The sequence below is a fragment of the Penicillium macrosclerotiorum genome, assembly GCF_028827735.1.
Source record: "Penicillium macrosclerotiorum strain IBT 26536 chromosome Unknown utg000008l_segment0_segment0, whole genome shotgun sequence".
In the NCBI taxonomy this organism is placed as follows: domain Eukaryota; kingdom Fungi; phylum Ascomycota; class Eurotiomycetes; order Eurotiales; family Aspergillaceae; genus Penicillium; species Penicillium macrosclerotiorum.
Window position 1 is genome coordinate 1438974 of NW_026643087.1, and position 22513 is coordinate 1461486.

Here is a 22513-nt window from a genome sequence, read left to right on the forward strand (position 1 = left end):
AGGGAGCGCGGTGGTCGTCCAGGACGACCACTCCCCCTCGGGCCGAGCGTCCTCGCCATGTGGATGACCGTCCTGATATGTCAGTGTTAACCACTACAATGTCCTATATTTGGTTGCATCTTCTGGCTCTTGTTTGCCAGTCTCGGCAGTCTGGCATCTCTTTTGCTCTTCTCGCTTGTTCCTCCACATCCCCTCATCAGCACCTGCACCTCCATCGTTTGATTTCAAATGATTTACCCGGTTTACAGATACGAAGCCATCCTCCTCGCACCTGGTGAGGAGAAGATCGATGTCGAGGTTGATACCCGTGAGTACCTTCAAGAACCCTCGTTGCCAGTGAGCATGTAAACTGACAGTGGACTGCCAGGCCTTCCCTCTGCTGCCATCTTTACCTTCCACAAAGAGGACCACACCCTCGGAAATATGCTGCGTGGCCGCCTGCTGAAGACCCAGCACGTCATTTTCTCCGCATACCGGGTAAGCATCATGCTCATCTTTTCTACTACGTTGAAATTTGAATATGGCCACCAATACTCATCCATCACCCTGCAGGTCCCTCACCCCCTCACTCCCAATTTCCAACTCCGTGTGCAGACTGATGGTGAGATCACTCCTCGCGAGGCTGTGATCAACGCCAGCCAGGCTCTGATTAAGGACCTGGGTATCTTGTCGCGCGAGTTCACCAAGGAATACGAGCTGCGAAAGATGGCCAACGCTGCCAACGAACAGCAGAACGTGGAGTAAGAGATTGTTCTTAGTGAGACGCAGACTCATACTTGTGTTGTCTTTTGCTCTTGACTGGCGCCTGGGGAAAATTATGAGGTTCTTCATTTTCGTGTTGTCTTCTTCTATTATGCTTTTTCACTTTTATATAAATCTGGACCGGCGATTGTCCAGTCTGCTTTTTGTCCCGGCGCGGACTGGAGTTCATGATCTCTATGATCTGCATCAGCCTAAGCCTTGATGCCATGTATCTAACCCAATACCATTTCAACCTATAAACCTACTGAATCATCCCTTCTTCCCCAAAGCACCCCAATTGTAGTCGCTTACATTCAATCATGTCCCTGTTTACCTATATTTAGATGTACTCGGACTCAATATCGCCTGAGGCCACCATCGACCCTCCAGAGCCGACATGACTAAGCGCCCCTTCGGGCTAGCGTGTCTCCGCGTCCCTGCAACAGCGTCATTTACGTTTGCTCCTGACGGTCGACTTCCCCTCGGCTGCATTCGTTTCCCTTTTACCTTGGCATCAATCTCCTCGTTTTTCTACTGCATTTTGTTTTGTCCATGCGAGCGCGGTGTTCATAATGTTCTCCTCGTCGAATTCCTTCCTCGGCGGTGGTGCCGCTGGCCGTCCAGGCCAGGCACCATTCATTCAACAGCAGCAGCAGCCTTCATACTCGCAATTCCCCCAGGGCCAGCAGCAGCCACCAATGCAGCAACCTCAACCGACTGGATTTGTGCCACAGCCTACTGGATTTGCCGGCCAGCCATCGCCGTTCGGTAATTCGCAACTTCAACCCCAGGCCACCGGCTTCCCCGCGGGACAGCTCCAGCCGCAGTTCACTGGATATCCCGGGCAACAACTACAACAGCAGCAGCAGCCCCAGCTGCAACCGCAGCAGACCTTCCAGCAGCCTCAGTATACCGGTTACCCTCCCCAGAACCAGGCCGCGACTCAGGCCCAGCCGCAAGCCCCACAACTTCAGGTGTCCCAGCCCACGGGACTCCCTGCTCGATTGAAGACCTCATCTGAAATTGCGAGCTCTTTCCAATCAGATGGCGCCTCGGGGGCACCTCCGCAAGTTCCGCCCAAGACGGGATCAAGAATTCCGAGTATCCGGCTCTCGTTTATCACTGCTCAAGATCAGGCCAAATTTGAGCAGCTCTTCAAATCTGCAGTCGGCGATAGCAAGACAATGGATGGTGGGTGAAATTGGCGACGTTAGCAATAAGATTATACAGGGCGTTGATGCTGACTATAAAAACAAAATAGGCGACAAAGCGAGAGACCTTTTAATGCGCTCGAAGCTTCCCGGCAGCGACCTTTCCAAGATCTGGGTGCTATCAGATTCTACCAAGTCAGGACAGCTGTTCTTCCCCGAATTCGCGCTGGCTATGTATCTATGTAATCTTCGCATTACTGGGCGCGATGTACCCGCAACTTTACCCGAAACAATCAAGAATGAAGTTTCCAGCATGGTCGACATCATCTCTTTCGACGTTCCTGATACACAACCGGAACCTGCTCCACGAACCAACGTCCCTAGCTTCGATGCGCCTTTGCTCGAAAACAAGTCTACGCCACCGATTGTCCAACAGCCCCAGCCCCAGCAGGCAAGCAATCAGCAGCTCTTGTCGCAGCTGACTGCTCAGCCTACTGGATTTTTCCCTCAGCAGACTGGTCTGCAGCCCCAACAGACTGGATTCCCGGGACAGAATCAATCGCAATTCCTTCAGCCCCAGCAGACTGGCTTCATGAACAACCCGCAGGCTACTGGATATACCGGACCCCGGCCTCCTATGCCACCTATGCCTACAGGGTTTGGCTCGAACCTTAGCCCTGCACAGACCGGAGGATTGGCCGCCCAGCCTACAGGCCTGACTGCACAGCCTACCGGTATTCCCGGACAGTGGGGCTTCATCAACACCCCTGCACAGGGATTGCCTAACATCGAGGCTATGAAGCAGCAGCTCATGCCTCAGCCTGGTCGCGAGGGTGGGTTTACCACCGCCAATTTGTCTGGAAATGCTACTGTAGCCTGGGCAATTACCAAAGAAGAGAAGAAGATCTATGATGATCTCTTCCGTGCCTGGGACGGATTTCGGAAGGGATTCATTGGTGGCGAAACTGCTATCGAGATCATGGGACAGAGTGGATTGAACCGAAAGGATCTGGAGCGGATCTGGACTCTGGCGGATCCACACAACCGCGGCCGTCTCAACATGGATGAGTTTGCCGTTGGCATGCATTTGATATATCGTGCTCTCAACGGCTACCCTGTTCCTAGTCGTCTTCCCCCCGAGCTCATCCCTCCTTCTACCAGGCATCTGAATGATTCAATCGGCACTGTCAAGTCGCTTTTATCGCAAGATGCCGAGACTCGCAAGGCTACTGGCGCTTTCTTACAGCCCCAGAAGACCGGCGTTAGCTATCTGAAGGACCACTCCTTCCGTGGTGGCAGTTCTTCTCCTGGTGTCGGCCGCAAGGATGCGACCATGTTCAAGAATAACGACGCTGCAGGTGGCTACCGCTCTAGCGCGCGACGTCGTGTTGGAAATGATGGCCGCACCCCATCGCCTGCCCCATCTTCTCAAACATCTGAAGGCGAGGAACTCTCCGTTGAACAATTGCAGAAGAAGATCCGTGAGACCAAGATCATGTTGGATGCCGTCGACTTCCAAGATGAGAATCGGGCCGAAGATGATGATGCGCTTGATCGCCAGGATCGCCGTGAGGCTGAGAGTCTTATGGATCGTATTCGTCGTGTCCAGGATGACATTGATACGCACCCCAACGCTGGGTTCCGCCAACTGGACAACGGAGCGGACCGAAGGGCTCTTCGCCGGCAGCTCCAGTCGTTTGAAGACCAGGTTCCCCAGGTTGCATCTGATGTTCGTCGAATTGAGCGCGAGATCGCTGACGCGAAGCTGGAGCTTTTCCGACTCAAAGATGCAAGGGCCAACCCGGGCAGTGCCGCCAACATCGTTGGCACTGGTCCTGGTGGCGCAGTGACCGAGGCTGACCGAATCAAGGCTCGCGCTCGTGCGCGTATGCAAGCCCGCGCTGCTGAGCTCGCAGGTCGCCCTGCCCCTGCATCCGCGGATGACGATGGCCAAGCTGCTCGTCGTTTGGAAGCCGAGAGTGCCGACGTCAAGTCCGAAAGAGAGCGCAATGACACTATGACTCGCGATGTCGAGGAGAGTGTTCGTGACTTTGCGAAGAGTTTGGAAGACAGCCTGCGTGACGAGGGCGAGAACTCAACCCGCGAGCACGAAAAGCGCCGCTGGGAGGATGCCCTCGGCGTGGAAGACATCATTCGTGACTTCATCTACGATCTTAGCCGTAACAAACGAACTGTTCATATTCGCCAGGAAGAGTATGGAACCACTCCCCTCCCTCTTTGCTGTATTTTGAACCCAGCTAACACAAACTAGACGAGAGCGTTCTTCTCAGTATAGTTCTCCGCCTGTCGAGTCGCCTGCGGCCCGTCCCTCCATGCCCGCTTCAACTGGCTCCTCTGGGTCTCTTCCCGGAAATACGCACGAGGACCGTGTGGCTGCTGCCAGGGAGCGTGCGCAGAAGCGAATTGCTGAACGTATGGCTGCTGCTGGTCTGAAGCCAAGCGATGCCGGGGAGACTTTGAGCCAGCGGCAAGAGCGTGAGAAGCGAGAGCGCGAGGAGCGCGTGAAGCGCGCCGAGGAGGAGGATGCCAAGCGAGAGCAGGAGAGACAGCGCCGTCTGGCCGAAGAGCGCGGTGGACCTAGCGCCGCGGCGCCCAAGATGGCTGGCAAGAAGCCGCCTCCAGCGCCCCCTACTCGTCGAGGTCGGACTGATAGTGCCGGTCAGGCTGACGCAAAGAAGGCCGAGGATGCTAAGGAGCAGGCTATTCGTGAACAGGCTCTTAGAGATGAGCAAGAAGCACAGGAGGCAGAGACTAAACGTCTTGAGTACGTATACTTGATCACGATATCTAATGTTCGTCTTACTAACTAATTTGCAGGGCGGAGGCTCAGGAGCGTCAAGATGAGTTCCAAAAAGAGAAGGAGGCCCAAGAAGCCCGGCTTCGTGCTCTCGAAGAACAAGTCCGCCAGGGCAAGGTCAAGAAGCAGGAGGAGAAGCAGCGCAAGGAGGAAGCGGCCCGACTGGCCAAGGACCGAGAGGCCAGGTTGGCCGCCCAGCGTGCGGAACTCGAGGCAGCCAAGGAGCGAGAGCGTCAGTTACAGCGCGAGCTGGAGGGTATGGATGATGAGAGCTCCTCTGATGATGAGGGACCCGTCGACATTGCTCCTCAGGACCGTACTCCGACCCAGAGTCAAGTCTTGTCTGCCCCGCCTCCTATTCCCACCGTCTCTATTCCCGAGCCTCCCGCGGCTCCGGAGCCCGAGAAGATCTCTAGCCCCGAAGCTGCGTCTTTGCCGGCTACCACTCCCGACTCCGAGTCCAAGAACCCTTACTTCAAGTCTCTGGGCCATCCGTCTGAGCCCTCTCAGGCCACCTCGCCCCCAGCCGCCCAGTCGACCAACCCCTTCCACCGCCTCGCACAGCAAGAGAAGCAAGAACCCATCAAGCCCACCTTTACCGGAGCTGTCCCTCTCGAGCGCAAGACTCGCGCCCGTCCCGAGGATGATGATGACTGGTCTGCTGCCGGATCCGAGTTCGACTCGTCCGATGACGAGGACGATCGTGCTGGCGGTGGTAGCGCCAAGCAGCTTGCAAGCATCTTGTTCGGCACCATGGCCCCTCCGCGTCCTCTGAGCGCCATGGAAGAGGACAAGTCCGCAACCCCCGTACAGGCTACCCCTGTCGCTCCCCCGCCGCCTCCCCCCGCCGCGGTCTCTCCACCAGCTAGTGACGATGTCACTCCTCCTGCTGCCCCCGCTGGTCTTGCACCACCACCTCCTCCCCCACCGCCAGGAGCTCCCGCTGCGGTACCACCACCTCCACCACCCGGTGCTCCTCTCGCCGCACCACCTCCACCTCCTCCCAGCGGCGCACCAGGTATTCCCCCTCCGCCTCCGCCTGCTGGTGCACCCCCGCCTCCTACGATGCCCGCTGTTGGTGGTGGTGGCGGTGATCGCTCTGCCCTCCTCGCGTCTATCCAAGCCGGCAAGGGTCTTCGCAAGGTGCAAACCAACGACCGCAGCCAGAGTAACTCGGCCGGCCGTGTCCTGTGATCCCGAAACCGTGTGCTCGAATATATTGTACAGAAGTCGGTGAAGTATTTATTCTTGTTTTTTTTCTTCTTCCTTTCTAGAGGCTGGAAAGGAAATTACGTCTCGTTTTCAAGCCATTGCTCTTCTTGGAGGGCATGGCTAGTGTGGTATACTACACGATAAGATAGCCAGATGAAGATGATGGGCAAGGCGAGAAGAAGATGATAGTAGGTAGCTTGTTGTGCATGTCATTCGCATAATTTATTGGTCTTCGTTTTGATATCATACGATGTACTAGATTCCTGTTAAATCCCTTATTTCTTCCGTCTGTATTCCTTGGTGGAGATAGACTAGGTCTAAAAATTTCGATAAATGGCCACGGAAACGGCAACGAGACCGATATGGTCGATTCTATCTTGGATTCCTGTGGAGTCTTCTCCCTTGATCCACTGAGCTGTTGGTAGCGAGATAATTGCGGAACGAATAAGGGCGGCTATGGAAGGCATGGACGGCTGTTCGGGTATATATTCTGTGAGTCCCTGTGGACCATCCGTTTTAGCCATGTGCCGAAAGCCCGTTTTGATTCTCTTTGACATAATTCTACCATCTTGATAGGTCCCGGACGCAATCCCTCAGGGATCCAGGGTCATATTACCCAAGCCGGGGGTTCCCATATGGCATATCGAACTGGTCCGATCATTGGCTGTGGTGCTTCAGCCCTACGGCAGGGCTGGTCTCCAGTGTGGATCGCTGCTACTGAGAACCCTGCTATGCCATATGAGTATCCGACGATCGTCCAATTGCTATCCGCATACGTGTCTAAAGTGGGCGACATTTCAGGCATCAGCGTTTCCGCGCTCCCCGTTGCTGACGACGCTCGGCCCAGGGGGATGGCCCCCGAAGCTTGTTTCCTCCTCTGTTTAGATCAGCCATTGACGCTCGTTGCTCGCCACCCTGGGTGCATGGCGGACATTGATAATGCCTCGGGTGAACGGCAAGACAGGGTGGATCGGAAGGTGAGTTGCTGGGTTCATTCATTGTTCTGGCTGGAATTGGGTCTGCTGCGATGGACCTCATCATGACGTTGTTCGTGGACCACACAGCACGTGAGAGACTCCAGGGCATTGATCTATAAGAGACAAACAAATTGATCAATTGGCTCCAGTAGCCGTCTCAAAGCTGTCCGTGTCGATCTGCCCTCGTCATGCCTCCTCCTACCCACAAAGCCTCTCTCCTGCATACCAAGCCTTACTATAACTCAGAACTCGGGTCTATCCGGGCTGTAACGGCCGAACAGCTTCCGGTACTGAAGAATCTCTCGATCAAGCGGTTGATTCTGGCGCCGTCAGCTATTCGTGAGCCCCACTGGCATGCCAATGCCAATGAGTTGGCCTACTGTCTCCGAGGCACGGTCCAAGTCAATATCCTCGACACGGGCAATGTGTTTGCAAACTTCGTCATTGAAGCTGGTCAGATGTTCCACGTGGAATCTGGCTCACTACACCACCTCGAGAACATCGGAAATGAGGAAGCAGAGATCATCATTTGCTTCAGGCATGAACAACCCAAGGACTTTGCCCTTTCTGCCTCAATGGGCGCTATGGCGGACTCTGTGCTGGGAAATACCTACGACCACCCGGCATCTCACTGGACTCAGATCAGTCGGACCACACAGCCGAAGTATATCGTCCGCCGCAAAGGAGAATTGAATATCCTGTCGACAGCATACTTCCCCGACCCCCACAAGTTCGATGTCGAGGAGATGAAGCCTCCCGTTTCCTCAGAAGTAGGCTCGAACCGCACCGCTCGCAACCAGTTTTGGCCTGCGCTACACAATATGTCAATGTACTCTCTGCGCATTGAAGATACCGGCATGCGCGAGGCTCATTGGCACCCGGAAACGGCGGAGTTGGGATACGTCGCCGAGGGCGCCGCTAGAATGACCATCATGGACCCAGATGGGTCGACAGATACGTACTACTTGCAGCAGGGAGACATGTACTACGTCCCGACGGCGTATCCACACCACATCGAGGTGCTTGGCTCAGAAAGAATGCATTTTTTGATTTTCTTCGATCAGCCCAATCCCAAAGATGTTGGATATCGGTCATCGGCCACGGCTATGTCCCGCGAGACTTTGGCTTCGACATTGGAGGTTGAGGAGCGGGATTTACCTCGATTTCCATTCACAATTAAGGATCCTTTGATTGTGGGGAAATTAAACCCTGTAGATGAGGTGAAGTCCAAGCTATAGATGTCTACTTTTACTAGCTTAATGCATCCACATACTATCTCAGTCGACACAGAAAATTTCGTAGGACCATCATTATCAGCGTTCTAGCTCTAGTGCTCTCAAATTGTGAAAATAGGCACGTAATGCAAGCTCGGTTTAACAAATGGTTCGGTTTAAATTGCTATGTTGGACCGCCCAACTGGCCAACAGCTGAGCCTCCGTGTTGCTTAGTCAGCACCCACTGACGGCAATTTCTGGTATGCGTCGATTGATCGTCGTCGATCCAGTTCAATGCACGCTTGGCGACGAGGCTTTTGATATTTGAAGCCCGTCTGACATATTGTCTGTGTATTATATCCTACGACCCGTGTCCTGAGTCCTCAATTGTTCACAACCTTTCCACCATATCAAGCCCTGTTTAGCTCTGCCCCATATATCTCTGTCTCAAATCCATAGGATAGAGGCAAATATGGCATTCAGCTTCGGCTTTTCGGGGGATGATATCGATCTTGATGACTCGGAGATTAATAATGGCGTCGCAGAGGCCGCGGTTGCACAGAATTCAGCTTCAAATGCTCTCCCCGAACTGGTGAAAGCCAGCAAGCATGATATGAATGAATGGGTAAGTCGTTATTGAATGATCAGCTCGTTTGATTACTCGAATACCCAACAAAAAAAGTTCAAAAAATTCGCTGCAACCCTTGACCGGGGTTTAAAGACCCTATGGCACCAGAGATTGCATCTCGCCTGGTGTGAACGTCTTGATATTGTGTACTTTTTCATTCTCTTCTCGAAGCACCCGGGTCTGATTTAATGATAGCTTTCTATTCTCCCATCACAAATATCATTCAATCGGCTTGCAATCAGTGGTACCCCAATTGTTATTGCACGCCGAGAAATCTTCGATATCCGCGCCCAACTGATGGCAGAAGACAATGAAAACTACGACAATGCAGAGCTGATTGCTGGCCTCGAAGAAGGTGACCTGAAGCCAAACTTTTACGAAGGTGGATTTAAGACCTGGGAATGCTCCTTGGATCTGGCCAAGGTTGTGACTGGCGACAGCGCCATTATGGGGTCGCTCGGCGACTCGCAAGAGGATTTCCACGTCATTGAGGTACGGGACTATCGTGGATAAATCATCCTTGGGTCTCCTGATCGGTTTCCATAGTTTCACTGCTGACTTCCATTGAATAGCTTGGAGCTGGCACTGCGGTACCATCTGTTACCTTGTTCGCCCATATACTAAGCCAGACAACCTCTGCGGAAGGCATACCCCCGCAGCGGAAAATCCATTTCACTTTTGCCGACTACAACTCTGCGGTCCTGCGTCTTGTCACCTTGCCAAACTTACTTCTGACCTGGCAAAATAGCCGCTTGCGCTTGGCTACTGAGGCACCTGGAGACCAGGAGGCGCCGCAGGTTCAGGAGGACGAGGAATTGTTGGATATCACGCCGGAGTTGGTAGAGAATTTCAAGAGTGACCTGGTTCGGCGGGGTATCTCTATCGACTTCATCTCCGGTGCCTGGTCTGCCGAGTTCGTTGACTTGGTCTTCTCCACTCGTAGCAGTGGAGATCCCAGGGTGTTAGTGCTCGCCAGCGAGACAATTTACTCCCCAGCAACGTTGACCGCATTCTCCGAGACCCTCTTGGCGCTCTTGCGCCACTCCACTCCGACGTCGGTGAGAACACATGCGTTGGTGGCAGCTAAAAAGGTCTATTTCGGTGTCGGTGGTGGTGTGGACGAGTTCCTTGCCGTGCTGAAGAATGTTTGTGCAGATGAATTGGAAGTACAGCAAAGGGTGGATGTGCAGTCAGAAGGAGTGGGTCGGGTTGTGTTGGAGATCACACCGTCTGCAGGTACGGCATAGAGAGCGATAGATGCCATAGATTTAATCAATTTACAAGTACTGATATCATAGCTCTCTCCGGTTATGTGTTTTCAAACAAGTGGAATTCAAATAATCAGGTTGCCGGACTGAACGTCCCAGTCCCGTATATGTACATGTTTTGCTCTATCCTGCATGCCTTTCTTCGACTGCCAGCCAGAGAAATAAAAAACCCCAAAGAATATCTCCTTCTCGACACCCTTACTCGTAGATAGACACGACCTTGCCGTCCTTCATCCGTGCGACCCGAGCGGCTTCAATGTCCTTATTCTGGCGCTCGTAGTGGGCAACCACGGCGCTCAGGTCAGCCTGGGATCCGGGAGAGACGTTATAAGGGGGGCGAGCGTTGAACATGCTGAGAACTTGTTAGTCATTGACAGCGGAAAAACAAAGCACTGGGCTAAAATACTCGGGCTGCTTCAGCTCGAAAGCCTCGCGGGGTCCTTGGGACTGGAGGAGGTGGCGGTCCTCAGCGGCCTTCTCCAGAAGAGCGGTGTGGATGGCATTGCGCTGCTCGAGAGACTCCTGAGAGGTCGAGTACTTGTTGATCAGGCCGGCGATGAAAGATTCCGAGCCAGATTCCTGGCTGGCATTGCTGATGCGGTAGAGGAGGTACGCGGAGGCGAAAGCGCCAACGGTGACGTAGAAGCTGCGCTGTAGATTCGGGTCTTGGTAAGCAGGTCTTCAAGAGGAATTGAAGGTCTTCTTGAGCTCATTGCTGAGTCTCAAAAGATCAACCCAACAGCGGAGGGGGAGATGAGCTTACGCCAAAGCCCTCGTTTACGGGCTCGGAGTGGGCGGAGTGCGAGCCAAACCGACGAGGCGGCTGGCGCAGCAGCTGCCTTGTCGAAGCAGCAGACCGTCTGGCAGCAAACATGGTGTAGGAGGAGCAATTGACAAGAATCGAATGGTGATGACCCTTCGGGCGGCGGTGATAGGGCGGATCGAGGTTGCGAAGAGACGAGGTCACATGACAGTTTCCATATCGGGACTAGAGTGCCCGTTTGACTCGTGAGCGGTAAAGGAAACGAACTACACGACGCTACAGTTCATCATGTCCACCGCCAACGCGAATAGAAAAATTTCCCTTTCCTATTTAGGGGAAAAATCGCCATGAAACCAGAACTTCCCTTTTCTGCGAGTAGCATACTGCATATGCAAGAATTCAAAAAACCAAGGCGCTCTAGTCCGGGGTTGCATGATCAAGGCGGTCTTCGGATGATGCCTCATTTCCTCTCCATCTCCTTCCACCAAGGCCGGACCCAGTTTTATTGGACCCATCAATTCTGAATTCTTGACCATATTGCTCTTTGCTGTAAACACTGCAAGCGCGAATAGCGTCTGGCTAGGAATTGAACATGTCAGCTTTTGGGTAAAAGCCCCCACCAGCCTTTGCCTTACTGTTCACCACGCCCGAACCCATTGATGCCCAATGTTCCCCCCATGGCGCGCCACAATTGGTCTCGCTTCGGTTGAGAATGGAATATTCGCTGTTCCCTGGCGCCGATCAGCGTTTTGATTGCATTGTCGACCCGGTCGGCCCTAGGATGGGTACCAACATTCACACTAGGTTCGGTCCGCTGCGCGCCTTTCCCAGCAGAGACACAGAGAGGGATAGAGGTTGGGAATCGCACTGTGCTTTTTTCTCCCGAGTCGCGCGTCCCACCCCGTATAATTAGGTACAATTAATTTCAATCCCTTTGTCTTCCCAAGTGATACAAAGCAGGACCTTTATTCTCTTGTCCTCCAGTTTCCAACGCTCAAAAATTGAGATCTGGACTTGCCCGAATTGTCCTCGTGTCGGAACGGGCAGCCCTGCTTTCGTGTATCGCCTTCATTTGTGCCCACTCATCCGACGGGACCAGACTGGACTCGAGGGATCGTGACTGATTCTCTGCCCGATTCGCGCCGCATCCAGCGCATCTTGACTCACTGCCTGGATCCTTCTGGGTCTTTGTTGGCCCTAGTGTGTGCGTGGAATCTTTTGGGCTATATCTTAAGCATTGCCAGGGCACCTTGCAATGTACAGTGCAGAACAGAGAAGCCCTATCAATCACCAGACTCAGAATCTACTCATCAATTCATCACCTTGATTGACCGATTCTTCCTATTGGTAACACGTCTTATCCATTACCCTCTTCTCACTTGATCTTGGGCACGCATCACTCTACCGAAATGGGAGCGGGTGGCAAGAAGGCGAAGGCCAAGGATAAAAATGGCAAGGCCGGAGCAAAGCAGAAGGTTAAGAAGCCGAAAAGCCCGGAGACCACCGAGGACCAGACAGTAACCGAATCTCCTGCTCCTGGCAGTCCTGAGCCGGTCGTACAAGAACCAGAGCTCGGCCAAACACCGGAACCAGAGCTACAACAGACCACAGAGGCTGTGCATTCCGCTGAGACAAGTCCCCCGGCAGCAATCGACAATGAGGGAGTTGGTCATGAACACCAATCTGCTCCTGACATCTCAAAGCCATCACTATCTGTGAATGACTACCTGGAAAAAGAAGAAGTCAGCAACGAACACCAATTTGGTTTCGAGGTCCCGAAACCGCCACTATCTGTGATCGACTATCTCGACAAAGAACAATTTGATGACGAACAAAGACCTACTTTCGAGGTCCCGAAACCACCACTGTCTGTGATTGACTATCTCGACAAAGAAGAACTTGGTGACGAAAATCCTTCTAGTCTTGAAGTCTCAAGACCACCCCCGTCCGTGAACGACTATCTGGAGAAGGAAGAAGAACCTCAAGAAGAACCTCAAGAAGAACCTCAAGAAGAGCAAAGGACACCGACGCCAATTTCCAATAGCCAAGGCATCTCAGAGCTACCCATTGGGGCAGGAGAAGATACTTCACCCTTTGAAGAAAGCTCTCAAGTAGAGCGTACGGCGAGAACACCTAGTGTATCTTCTCCAGTTTCATCTTTCTCTCCTGTACCAGCTCTGGTGCCGTTGCCATCGCCGTCTCTGACAGAAGCACGGTTTATGTCAAGCCCTTCCCCAGAAGCTCATTACTATTACCCTACACCTTCACCATTTTCGCCATACGCCCAACCCGTATATCCTCCATCGGTATACGCCTCTCCCATCCCGAAAGTGAGCAGTCCCCTGGCTCGCTCTCACTACCCGCCCTACATGTCTCCGATCATGTCGCCCACCGCAACCCCTCCACCTGCACCACCGGCGCCAGTCCCAGCTGCCCCTGTGACTTCGGTAGCACCTCCTTCCACTGCCCAAAGCTTCACAACCGCTGTCCACTCTCCCGTCATGAGCACTGCCAGTGTCATTCCTCCTTATGCCCCATACGCCCCGCCTCCCGCAGATTCCCACTACATGCACCGAAGCTACAGCATGTCTCATCCATCCTATGCCGCATCATTCCAGGCTATCCGTGATCTAGGCCTGGTCAATGGTCAAGCACACGATACCGGCAACTTGTCTCCTCCAGATAGCGACCAGGAGCATGTTGAGCTCCTGCAACGGATCCAATCCGCCCTTCCCGACATCAATCGCCTCCTACATGGGTTCCGGAATACCCACAGCAGGCTTTCAAGCCGCGAAGCGGAGTTGAAGCAGGTAGGAGACCAGCACGAACAAGCTCTGATGCACAAGGAATTCTACATCGAGGCTCTTCAGGCCCAAATGAAAAAGACCGCCAATGAAAATGCCGAGGAATGCGCCAAACTGAAGCACACGATCAACGAGCTCCGCCTCGAGCTCGGCAACCTGCAAGAGAAGCAGAAAGACCTCGAAGATGGCTTGGCTGTTCACCAGAAGTCCAATGAGGAGCTTTCGCGATCTAAATCTGACCTCGAGGCTGAAGTGGTGAAATTGAATTCCACCATTCAAGAAACAAAGGAAGCCCACGAAAAGGAGCAGGAGCAACAGAAGGAAGAAACTACAAGGGCGCTCGCGGCCCAGAAACAAGAGCTGACCGAACTTTTTGAGGAGATCAAGAACGAAGACGAGAAGGCTGCGGCGGACACCTTGGAGGCGCGCGAGAAGGACCTGCAAGACCTTCACGACTCCCACAGGAGTGAGTGGGAGAAAGAGAGGGGGCTTATGCACGATAGTCTGGAATCGCATCGTAACGAGTTGGAGGCCACCAAGACGGAGTTAGCCGCGAAGGTTGTTGCACTGGAAGCCAAGGAGACTGAGCTGGAGACACATATCGCGGAGCTCAACAGCACCCGCGAAGCAGTGGTCGCCAAGATCGAAGAGCTGGAGGCGAAAGAAAAGGAACTGGAAGAAACCCATGCCAAGAATAAAGACGAGCTAGAGACGCTCCAGCAAGCTCATGGTACTGAATTGGACTCCTTGCGACAAACCCATGGCGAAGAGCTTGCAGCGGCTGCGAAGGAGCTCGATGACAAGCTTGCTGCTCTCGAGGCCCAGTTCCACGAGAAAGAGCTGCAATGGGAGGAGGAGCGGGCTGCACTGATGAAGCTGCTGGCTGAGAAGGACAGTGAGCTAATGAGCAACGAGCAAGAGAAGGAGAAGTTGGAGGGAGACGGTCTCATCAAAGAACAGCAACTGCAGCGCGCAGTGGATGAGATGCGGTCGACTATCGACCATTTGGATCAGGACTGTGACCGACTTCGGAAAACGCTGCACAGCCTTGGCGAAGCGACTGATCTGAAGACCACCAAGGGCGATCAATTCTTGTAAGTGTGCCGCTAGCCCGAGTGTCTTTTGCTTGGGTTTCTTCATTCATATTTTTTTTGGTTATTGTTTTGCTTTCTTTTTCTAGACGTGTTATGAAAATGTCCCCCTCCTTTGATGTCTATTGTTTCTTTTGTGATCACGCGCCAACGACCCGACCTATACTTTCGTTGCTCTCTATAGAATTTCATGTTGATAACGCCATAAATGTACATGATCTAATAAACCCGTTATCTCTTCTAGTTTGGACTGCTTCACTCAGCTCTCGCAGCTGATCCACGATCTCTCCAAGGCGCATTTTGCCTACCTCCCCATCGACCCTCCTAAGGATATACTCTCCAAGATCCCCTCTGAGATCCCCTCGTTCCTCGACAACACTCTTGCCGCGAGAGAGCTGCGCTGTGCCTACGTCCAGCATGTGATCACCAAGACCTTAACCTACCGGGTTTTCCAGCCGTTCCTCTTCACCCTCGGCCGGCGGTATGACAAGGCCGACACCTTCTTCCAAATGCTGTCCATGGACATCCGTCGCAAGTCCGTCCGTCGCGAGGCCTTCTGGCGCCAACAGACCCTCAAAGCGGCCTACACCACCTCCGACGCCAAGCAATCCATCAACGTCGCCGCCGCCGTCATTGTGGACGAGATCATCGACCATATCCGCCATTTCGCCGACCCCAAGCAACTCGACCCCTTGCTCACCGGCGTGCGCAAGATCGTCAAGCTTGCTGCTGAGACATGGCGCCACGCGCGCGTCGAGCGTGAGCTCGTGCTCGCGTTCTTCCCGGCCCCCGACGCGGAGAGCGTCTCCAACGACGGCTGGATGGAGTACGGCGTAACCCGTCAGGACTCCACCTCCAGCCCCAAGCCGGATCCCAGCCGCCACGTCGTGCTCCGTACATTCCCCCGCGTTCTGCGCGAGCCGGCGCACGAGGACTTTGCGAGCGGCGAGCGTGCCAGTCCCTGTATCTATTCGCCGGGCCAGGTGCTATATTCAGATTCCCCGGTCATCATGGCGCGGCTGCAGGAGCTGGCGAGGAAATCGACCGAGACGCTAGTCGCCGCAGACGAGGGTCTGTTTTCGCCGCCCAAGACGCCCCAGGGCTCAATGGAGAGCCTGATCGTCAAAGGCATTGAACAGTTGGCGGCTGATGCCGCGCCGGTGAAGCTAACCGTCCAGTCGGCGCCGTCGAGTCCTCGTGCGAAACAGCAATTTGTTAAGGCCGTGGTGTCCCCTCGGTCTTGAAGATGAGAGAAGGTGAAGGCTTTTTTTTCCAGAGTCGTTTTTTTGCATTTGTTTTCTCTCTTTGAATTTCTAGTTATTTGGAGAGCTTTGACTTTCCTTGCCTGCTCTCTTTTTTCCTTTCTGTTCTCTCTCTCTCTCTCTCTCTCTCTCTCTCTTGTCTCTGTTTGTATTGATTGATCTCGGTATAGCGTGTTCGTGATTTGTGCTATGGTGAAATGTTGTTGTTCTTTCTTTTGTGCAGCGCATTGAGCGAGTTGGGATTTGCCAGGTTCACCTATGTATTTCATCAATGTTTCTACTTTTATTTTTTCTTTATTTTTTGTCTGATTGGATGCGGTGATGCTATGAGGGTGCTGTGTAGGATGGGAGTGGGGAATATAGAATGAAGAATGCATAATCTGAAACGCATCGTTTGCCTGCCTCTCTGGCCCCCATCCAACATTGTGTCATTGGGTATACTCCGATCTTGTGCTTCCGTTTTGTCCCTCGCCTGGGACCCCACTTCGGGAAGGGAGAATTCACCGTTGTCTTTTTTGCTCTTTGACGGCGCGGGACCTGTGTTTTGCTCCATGTCGAGGCATGTCGAGGCATATCCTGCTTGTGCTCCCCTCTGTGTGAGCAGTGTCTCCCTCACTGCCTCTCGCGCAGTGTGTATGTATGATGCCGTCATGAAGTCAAAAGTCCGGAACCCCTGCGGCCCCGCAACCACGATCCATGGACCCGCGCCACCCCCCGATTGTTTCGGATTCTGGTGCTGGTAAACAAGCTCATGGACCTTTCACTTCAGCCCTATAGTGTGGCTTTGCCCAACGGACCCCACGAAGGGGGCTGAGGGCCGGTGCCATGAACCTCAGGATCTAAGAATAGGAGCAGATGGTGTGGTGAAGTCGGTCAACGACGGCCACTCCATGGACTGGAGGTCCGCGTTGCAAACACTGCAAAACACACAGCCCAGTTGCATGCTCCTTGGGGCGACGCGGGTCAGCCTTGTAGGATTTCACAGATTCCAGAATGTAGCAGCACGTTGTTCTCTGGTCCAAAGAGGAGACATGTTGGATCTGATAGAGTTGGGTTGGAGGACGATTAAAGAATTAGCACCTATAGCGGAGTGAGCTATCGAGCGCCCGTGGACTGATCTCGTTCCGAGATGACGGTGAATCGAGAGGTTGAGGTTCGATCTTGACGGTCTCACGTCTGCGACGAACTGCTCGAGCCGTGGTTTCGATGACAAACGTGAGGCTCATGAGCCCCAAGGCGGATCTTGTGCTGCGGTGACATCGCGGGCGGCTAATACTCCCTTCAACTTTCTAGCTTGCGCAACTTAACCCAGCTTCACCCAACCTAACCCAACTCTCCTTCTTCCTTATCCTTCCCTTCTGCAATCTCCCGAACTCGGGACGTCTCCAGTCCACTCGTGTTCGCCCTCCCCGCCCGTCTCTGCTTCTCTCCAACCATTATCCCCCGATCGATGATATCTAGAGGGCGCGCTCGGTGGTCATGCCCGTTTTGGCCCTCTATCGCTGCCCCTCCTTCGCCTCGATTCCACGATTCTGCCCCCCGGTTGGCCCCCATCCTCTGCATCCTCTTCTCTGCATTTCTGCATTTCTTTTGATCCTCCCCCTGGTCCTGCACCCTGTTGCATACGCCAAATCAGTCGCCGCGGGATCTGACGCGCTCTCGCCCTCGCATATCCTGTGGAATCTACAAAAGAGCCAACCCACCTGAGAGCCCTAGGAACCTTCTCGTCTCACTTCTTGCTCCTCTGCCGCCCACCCCCCCCTCCCCCTTCCCTACCCTCCTCCAACTCTGACAAGCCCGATGACCGAGCATCTATATAGCAATTCCCCTGAACTGGCGCGGAGCGGTCTACACTCATTCAATGCTTTCCCCGTCCACGCGGGCCCCCTCTCGCCTTCGTCCGAAGGAAATTCCCCCAAGCGCCCGGCGTCTGCGTGGGCTCCCACACCCACGTCCCCGTCTCCCCACTATCTAAAGATGTCGGCCAGCCCCTACGCCAGATCCCCCAGCGGCCATCCGCTCCCCGAACTCAACACCCAGGATCCGTACCTGTCGGCGCAATCCGACCCGGAAGAAACAGACTTCCATGCCAGCGCCATTCGACTGACTCCCGTCAACGGGAGCCCACACCATAGCTCTTCTTCTTTCACCTCCCCCAGTGATGGCAATGAGGCTCGTCGCCCCTCGTTCCAGGCCCAGGATTTTTTGGCCCCCGGAGGAAATGATTATCGGGACCCCAGCGCCGGTACCTCTCCGGCGGATCTCAATGCATACCTGGCGCCCTCCGACGTGATGGTCGATTATTCAAATAACGGCTGGCAGAGCGCCGGTCACCTCTCTATAGCTACCCAGTCGACCGTCCCAACCAACGCTCAATGGTCGTCTATGACCGTCGACACCTCTCACTTTCTCAGCCCAGAACACAGCATTCCGAGTCCCTTGTCCGTCCCAGAGAGCGTCGTGGCCCAAGCCAGATCGCCCATGATGCACGGCGGGTTCGGGCAACCACTACCTTCGTCCACCCTCACCAACCCGTCCTATGGCCCCTCTCAGCTCACCGTCTCAACTGATCACGTCGCCAACAATGAATTGAAGTCAGCCTCATCAAGAGGCCGGAGCCCCATCGTGACAATTGAGAGCGTCTCCCGGGGAGACTCCCCTGATGCGTTCGCGCACGAACGACGTCCCAGCCGATCACTGTTATCCCCCAACGGACTAGATGACGAGGACGATGAAGACGATGGAGACCAATTAGTGTCCCCCAAATCGACCGCACCGTCCCCAGCTAGTAACTGGGTCCGAAATTCCACTCCGGGTCGGCAGGGTCTTGCCCCATCCGCGCGAGGCGACGAATATGTAACAAGCCCCAACGACCTGCAGAACCAGCGCGACCGAGACATGAAAAATGAAGACATCAGCCACTGGTCGCACAATGTGAGCGCGGCCAACAGCGAGGCCGGCGATGACACACCCACCCAATCTCGCCGAAAGAGCAAGCCAGCCAACCGACTTCGCGCCAGGAGTACGGGAGACCGTCCGCTTCAACGCGAGGATTACTTCAATCTGCAGCGGGGCGCCAAAGATCAATCGGCGCCCGGGCCTGGAGTCATGCTCCACGAGAGTAGCGACGACGGGATCGTGAGCGACGATGAGAGCGATGGCAGCACAGCTCCGGACTCTCTCCCCGCTCTTGCGGATGAACGTGGCATCTACGACCAGTCCACTCCCGATATAGATTCATCGCTGATCGAGAATACGCCGAGTGAAAATGTTTATGTATTCCCCTGGCAGGACCCTCCCCGTGACTTAACTCGTAGGACCGAACGAATGCAACCGGGGAGCTCCACAGCAGCTATGGTGGCATACGAGAAGCGTGCACGGGAACTAGATGCACAATCAATCACCGCCACCATCGATAACAACAGCATCATCAACTTTGGATTAGAGCGCCTCACCCTGAACAGCAACGCCCCGAAAAAACGCAGTTCAAGTATATTTAAGCGCTCCGTCCAGCAGGCGCAGTCGATGTTGAAACGACAGGCATCGGACCTTTCTCTCGCCAGCGTACCCTCCACGGCCCAGCCCGGTGGCTCCGAGGGGCCTCAGCGGAAAGATAGTGGTGGTTCCTATCGGCATCGACTCAGTTTGTCATCTAAACACGGCTCGCATAGACAGCACATCCGGTCACCGAGCTTGACAAATGCGCTCATGTCCATGACGGGGCAGATGGCAGCTGTTGGGGGTAGCCACTCTGTCCAAGCCGTGTCTCCCAATGGGGAGTTGAGCCCAAAGCTCCCGACCAAGCTTCGGGGTCGAAGCAGAAGTGAATTACCCCGGCCGCCCACGCCAGGCCTGATGGATCTCATGACTAGTCATGGCGGGCCTCCGGTGGCCAGCCTCTCCCGCTATACCCAACCCGATCCCGATGATGAGCCCGCTCGCAGCAAGATCTCGGCTGAGATCGATGTGGCCGGGGTAGAGGATGAGGACGATCTGGATATGGCAGATGATAAGGGACTGGTGATGGAGTTCCCGCCCGTGTCTCGCTTGCCCGTGCCCACCTTAGAAGGGTTCAAGGCGCAGATCATGCAACTGAACCCGCGACTGGACCCGGCCCTGATCCATCGGTTTGCGCATGAGCAGGTGCGCCGGTACCGAAAGCTGGTGGAGTACCAGCAGAAACACGCGGCGGCCGTGGCTAAAGGCTCGTGCAAGTCTGGCAAATTCTGTTTCGCGCTGGGAGGCCAGGCGACCTTGTTGCAGCAACGTAAAACAGCAACGGACACCGAGAGCGGCCAGACACAATTCCGAATCACTGATCTGAGTCAAGGCCGTGATCAGTCATATGTTCTAGGTGAAGGAGCTGTTGCCGCGGCACAGTTCCCCCTGGCGTCCCCCTGCCTCCTGTCACCCGGCTCCCTGCTCGGTTCGAATGTCCCGTCTGTTTCCAAGTCAAGACGTTTCAGAAGCCCTCAGACTGGTCCAAGCATATCTTCGAGGATGTCCAGCCATTCACGTGCACCTGGCCCGACTGCACTGAGCCAAAGTCCTTCAAGCGGAAGGCGGATTGGGTGCGGCATGAAAGCGAGCGACATCGACAGCTAGAGTGGTGGACGTGCTCGTACGCCGAGTGCAGCCACACCTGCGTGCGTAAAAACAATTTCATCCAACATCTGGTGCGCGAGCACAAGATGCCCGAGCCGAAGGGGAAGGAGATGAAAGGATCGACAGGAGTCGATGGTTCCTCGAGGGAGTTTGATCGTCTGTGGCGGATGGTCGAGGAATGTAGGCATGAAACGGAGAATACTCCCGCCCAAGAACCCTGTCGCTTCTGTGGGAACAATTGTGGCACCTGGAAGAAGCTAACGGTCCACCTGGGGAAACACATGGAGCAATTAGCCATGCCCGTTCTAGCGCTGGCCAGACAGAGCTGCGCCTCGCCGGGCCAAGGCCAACCGGTGCCGGGGGTTGTCGCCAGCGGGACTGCCGACTCGCTGCAGCTGCAGCTGCAGCAGCACCTGCCTGCCTCCTCCCCCTCGCTGGAGGACCGTTCCACGGCCATCCTGATGCTAACGCTGCCCCTCCGTCGGTTGCTGCTTCTGCAGCCGGTCCCAATGCCCCGGGTTCTCTCGCGCGGCCGCCGTACGCGACCAGTCACACCCCTCACTCCCCTGCCCCCGGCTACCCCTACGAGATTCCCGTTCTGAACTTCACTACGATGACCGGCGCCGAGCTCTCCATGGAGCCCGAATCCATGACAGAATCCTTGGTGGGCGATCAGTACTCCACGTACAATCTCGGGCCCTACGGCCAAGCGACGGTCCCTATGCAGGCCCACCCCCTGCCACAGAACTCCCTGACGTACCCGCCCCCCTACAACGCGAGCTTCTCGGCATACCAGCCGGTGGCTCCTAACAATAGTTCTTATCCGTCTGGCCCGTATAGTTCAACGTATTCGTCCTCCCAGATGTGAGGCCCGCGATGCGCAGACGATACTCCTCATGATGTAAATGTTGATGTGGATTCTGTTTTTCTTTTCCTTTCTCTCTTTTTTTTCCCGTTTCTCTCCTCTCTCCTCTCTCCTCCATTCTCCTCTTCCTCCCGGAATTTCTTTCTCCTTTCTTTTCTTTTCTTTCTTTTTTTTTTGTTTCCTCCCCTGTTCTTGTCAAGTCCCCCATTTCCCACTGCATTTCCGGGCGCGTGTATACGTGGATACCCCCTTTTTTGTCCGATTTACCCGTTCCTGCCGGCGGATGGCCACGATTCGACGTCACGCCGTGCATGAGAAAGGGATGCGAGAGTTTTTTTGGTTTGCAATTTTGGGTTCTGGTTTTGGGTTGAGAGTTTCTGCACACCATTTCTTGTTTTTGTTTTGCTCTTGTCCTTAGACCTTCCCCCTTGTTCGTTTCTTTTTTTGGGTTTCCCCGATCAGTCGACTATCTATTCTCTAGTTACATAGTCTCTTTATTTTTTTTATTCTGGCTCTCTGTCCTCTTCTACTAGTCTCCCGGCAATTGTCCTCGGGTGACTCGTAATGGAGGACCTTGCACGAGACGAAGGTTATCTGCATGTGTGGAATGAATGATGATGATCCGTACATAGTCTCTGATTCTTCCTAAAGTACATATTTTTTTTTCCTATGGGCATACCTGTCTCGACGGGTGGCGTCCTCTTATGCTGCAGTGCATATGAGAGATCATATTTTATGTTTTTTTTTTCTTTTCCTTCCCTATTTCCCGTGCATTGGAACGTCGTCCGGCTCGTGTGGCCGTGGGCCTAGCGGGTTTCCTGGTGCATCATTGGTCCGGGATGCGAGAGGGGGTAGTGGTTCGAAGGGGCTGGCGATCTTCCCTGAGAGCCTGGAGACCCCCAGAAAGCTTCCTAGCAACGCGTGGATGTCAAAATGTCAGGTTTCAGCTTATCCCCGTCTCTTCTCCAGCGAAATGTGTCAAGTCGGTGCTGCTATCCCTTGCCCAACGCCCAACGGCATGGCTATCACGCCGATCTCGCTGCTTCCTCGATCTGGAACCGGTTTTCCTGTTTCGCGCAGGTCTCGTGGTGGGGGCGCGAGAGGATGCTACTCC

At 54.4% G+C, this 22513-nt stretch overlaps 8 protein-coding genes across 8 annotated transcripts; 7 read left to right on the top strand and 1 right to left on the bottom strand.

The window, feature by feature from the left end:
- Window positions 1-228: 228 nt before the first annotated feature.
- On the top strand, window positions 229-744 carry N7462_008721 (DNA-directed RNA polymerase II core subunit RPB11; the record flags this gene model as incomplete). The annotated part of the gene is made up of 2 exons (XM_057080436.1): window positions 229-307; window positions 368-744. The coding sequence occupies 2 exons, from the start codon at window positions 229-231 to the stop codon at window positions 742-744; spliced, it is 456 nt and encodes a 151-aa protein (XP_056930764.1).
- A 569-nt stretch (window positions 745-1313) lies between these two features.
- pan1 (actin cytoskeleton-regulatory complex protein PAN1) lies at window positions 1314-5904 on the top strand (the record flags this gene model as incomplete). Its single annotated transcript, XM_057080437.1, has 4 exons — window positions 1314-1932; window positions 2003-4106; window positions 4165-4677; window positions 4731-5904. The coding sequence occupies 4 exons, from the start codon at window positions 1314-1316 to the stop codon at window positions 5902-5904; spliced, it is 4410 nt and encodes a 1469-aa protein (XP_056930765.1).
- A 1183-nt stretch (window positions 5905-7087) lies between these two features.
- Window positions 7088-8137, top strand: N7462_008723 (cupin domain-containing protein; the record flags this gene model as incomplete). Its single annotated transcript, XM_057080438.1, has 1 exon — window positions 7088-8137. The coding sequence occupies one exon, from the start codon at window positions 7088-7090 to the stop codon at window positions 8135-8137; it is 1050 nt and encodes a 349-aa protein (XP_056930766.1).
- Window positions 8138-8585: 448 nt separating this feature from the next.
- Window positions 8586-9988, top strand: N7462_008724 (protein-histidine N-methyltransferase; the record flags this gene model as incomplete). Its single annotated transcript, XM_057080439.1, has 3 exons — window positions 8586-8738; window positions 8937-9233; window positions 9314-9988. 3 exons carry the CDS (start codon window positions 8586-8588, stop codon window positions 9986-9988), a joined length of 1125 nt encoding a protein of 374 aa, XP_056930767.1.
- A 219-nt stretch (window positions 9989-10207) lies between these two features.
- On the bottom strand, window positions 10208-10883 carry N7462_008725 (putative NADH-ubiquinone oxidoreductase 178 kDa subunit; the record flags this gene model as incomplete). The annotated part of the gene is made up of 3 exons (XM_057080440.1): window positions 10208-10361; window positions 10416-10660; window positions 10773-10883. The coding sequence occupies 3 exons, from the start codon at window positions 10881-10883 to the stop codon at window positions 10208-10210; spliced, it is 510 nt and encodes a 169-aa protein (XP_056930768.1).
- A 1298-nt stretch (window positions 10884-12181) lies between these two features.
- N7462_008726 (uncharacterized protein) lies at window positions 12182-15911 on the top strand (the record flags this gene model as incomplete). The annotated part of the gene is made up of 2 exons (XM_057080441.1): window positions 12182-14670; window positions 14912-15911. 2 exons carry the CDS (start codon window positions 12182-12184, stop codon window positions 15909-15911), a joined length of 3489 nt encoding a protein of 1162 aa, XP_056930769.1.
- Window positions 15912-17906: 1995 nt separating this feature from the next.
- On the top strand, window positions 17907-21136 carry N7462_008727 (putative C2H2 finger domain protein; the record flags this gene model as incomplete). Its single annotated transcript, XM_057080442.1, has 2 exons — window positions 17907-20355; window positions 20382-21136. 2 exons carry the CDS (start codon window positions 17907-17909, stop codon window positions 21134-21136), a joined length of 3204 nt encoding a protein of 1067 aa, XP_056930770.1.
- Window positions 21137-21147: 11 nt separating this feature from the next.
- N7462_008728 (Zinc finger C2H2) lies at window positions 21148-21402 on the top strand (the record flags this gene model as incomplete). The annotated part of the gene is made up of 1 exon (XM_057080443.1): window positions 21148-21402. The coding sequence occupies one exon, from the start codon at window positions 21148-21150 to the stop codon at window positions 21400-21402; it is 255 nt and encodes an 84-aa protein (XP_056930771.1).
- Window positions 21403-22513: the final 1111 nt, after the last annotated feature.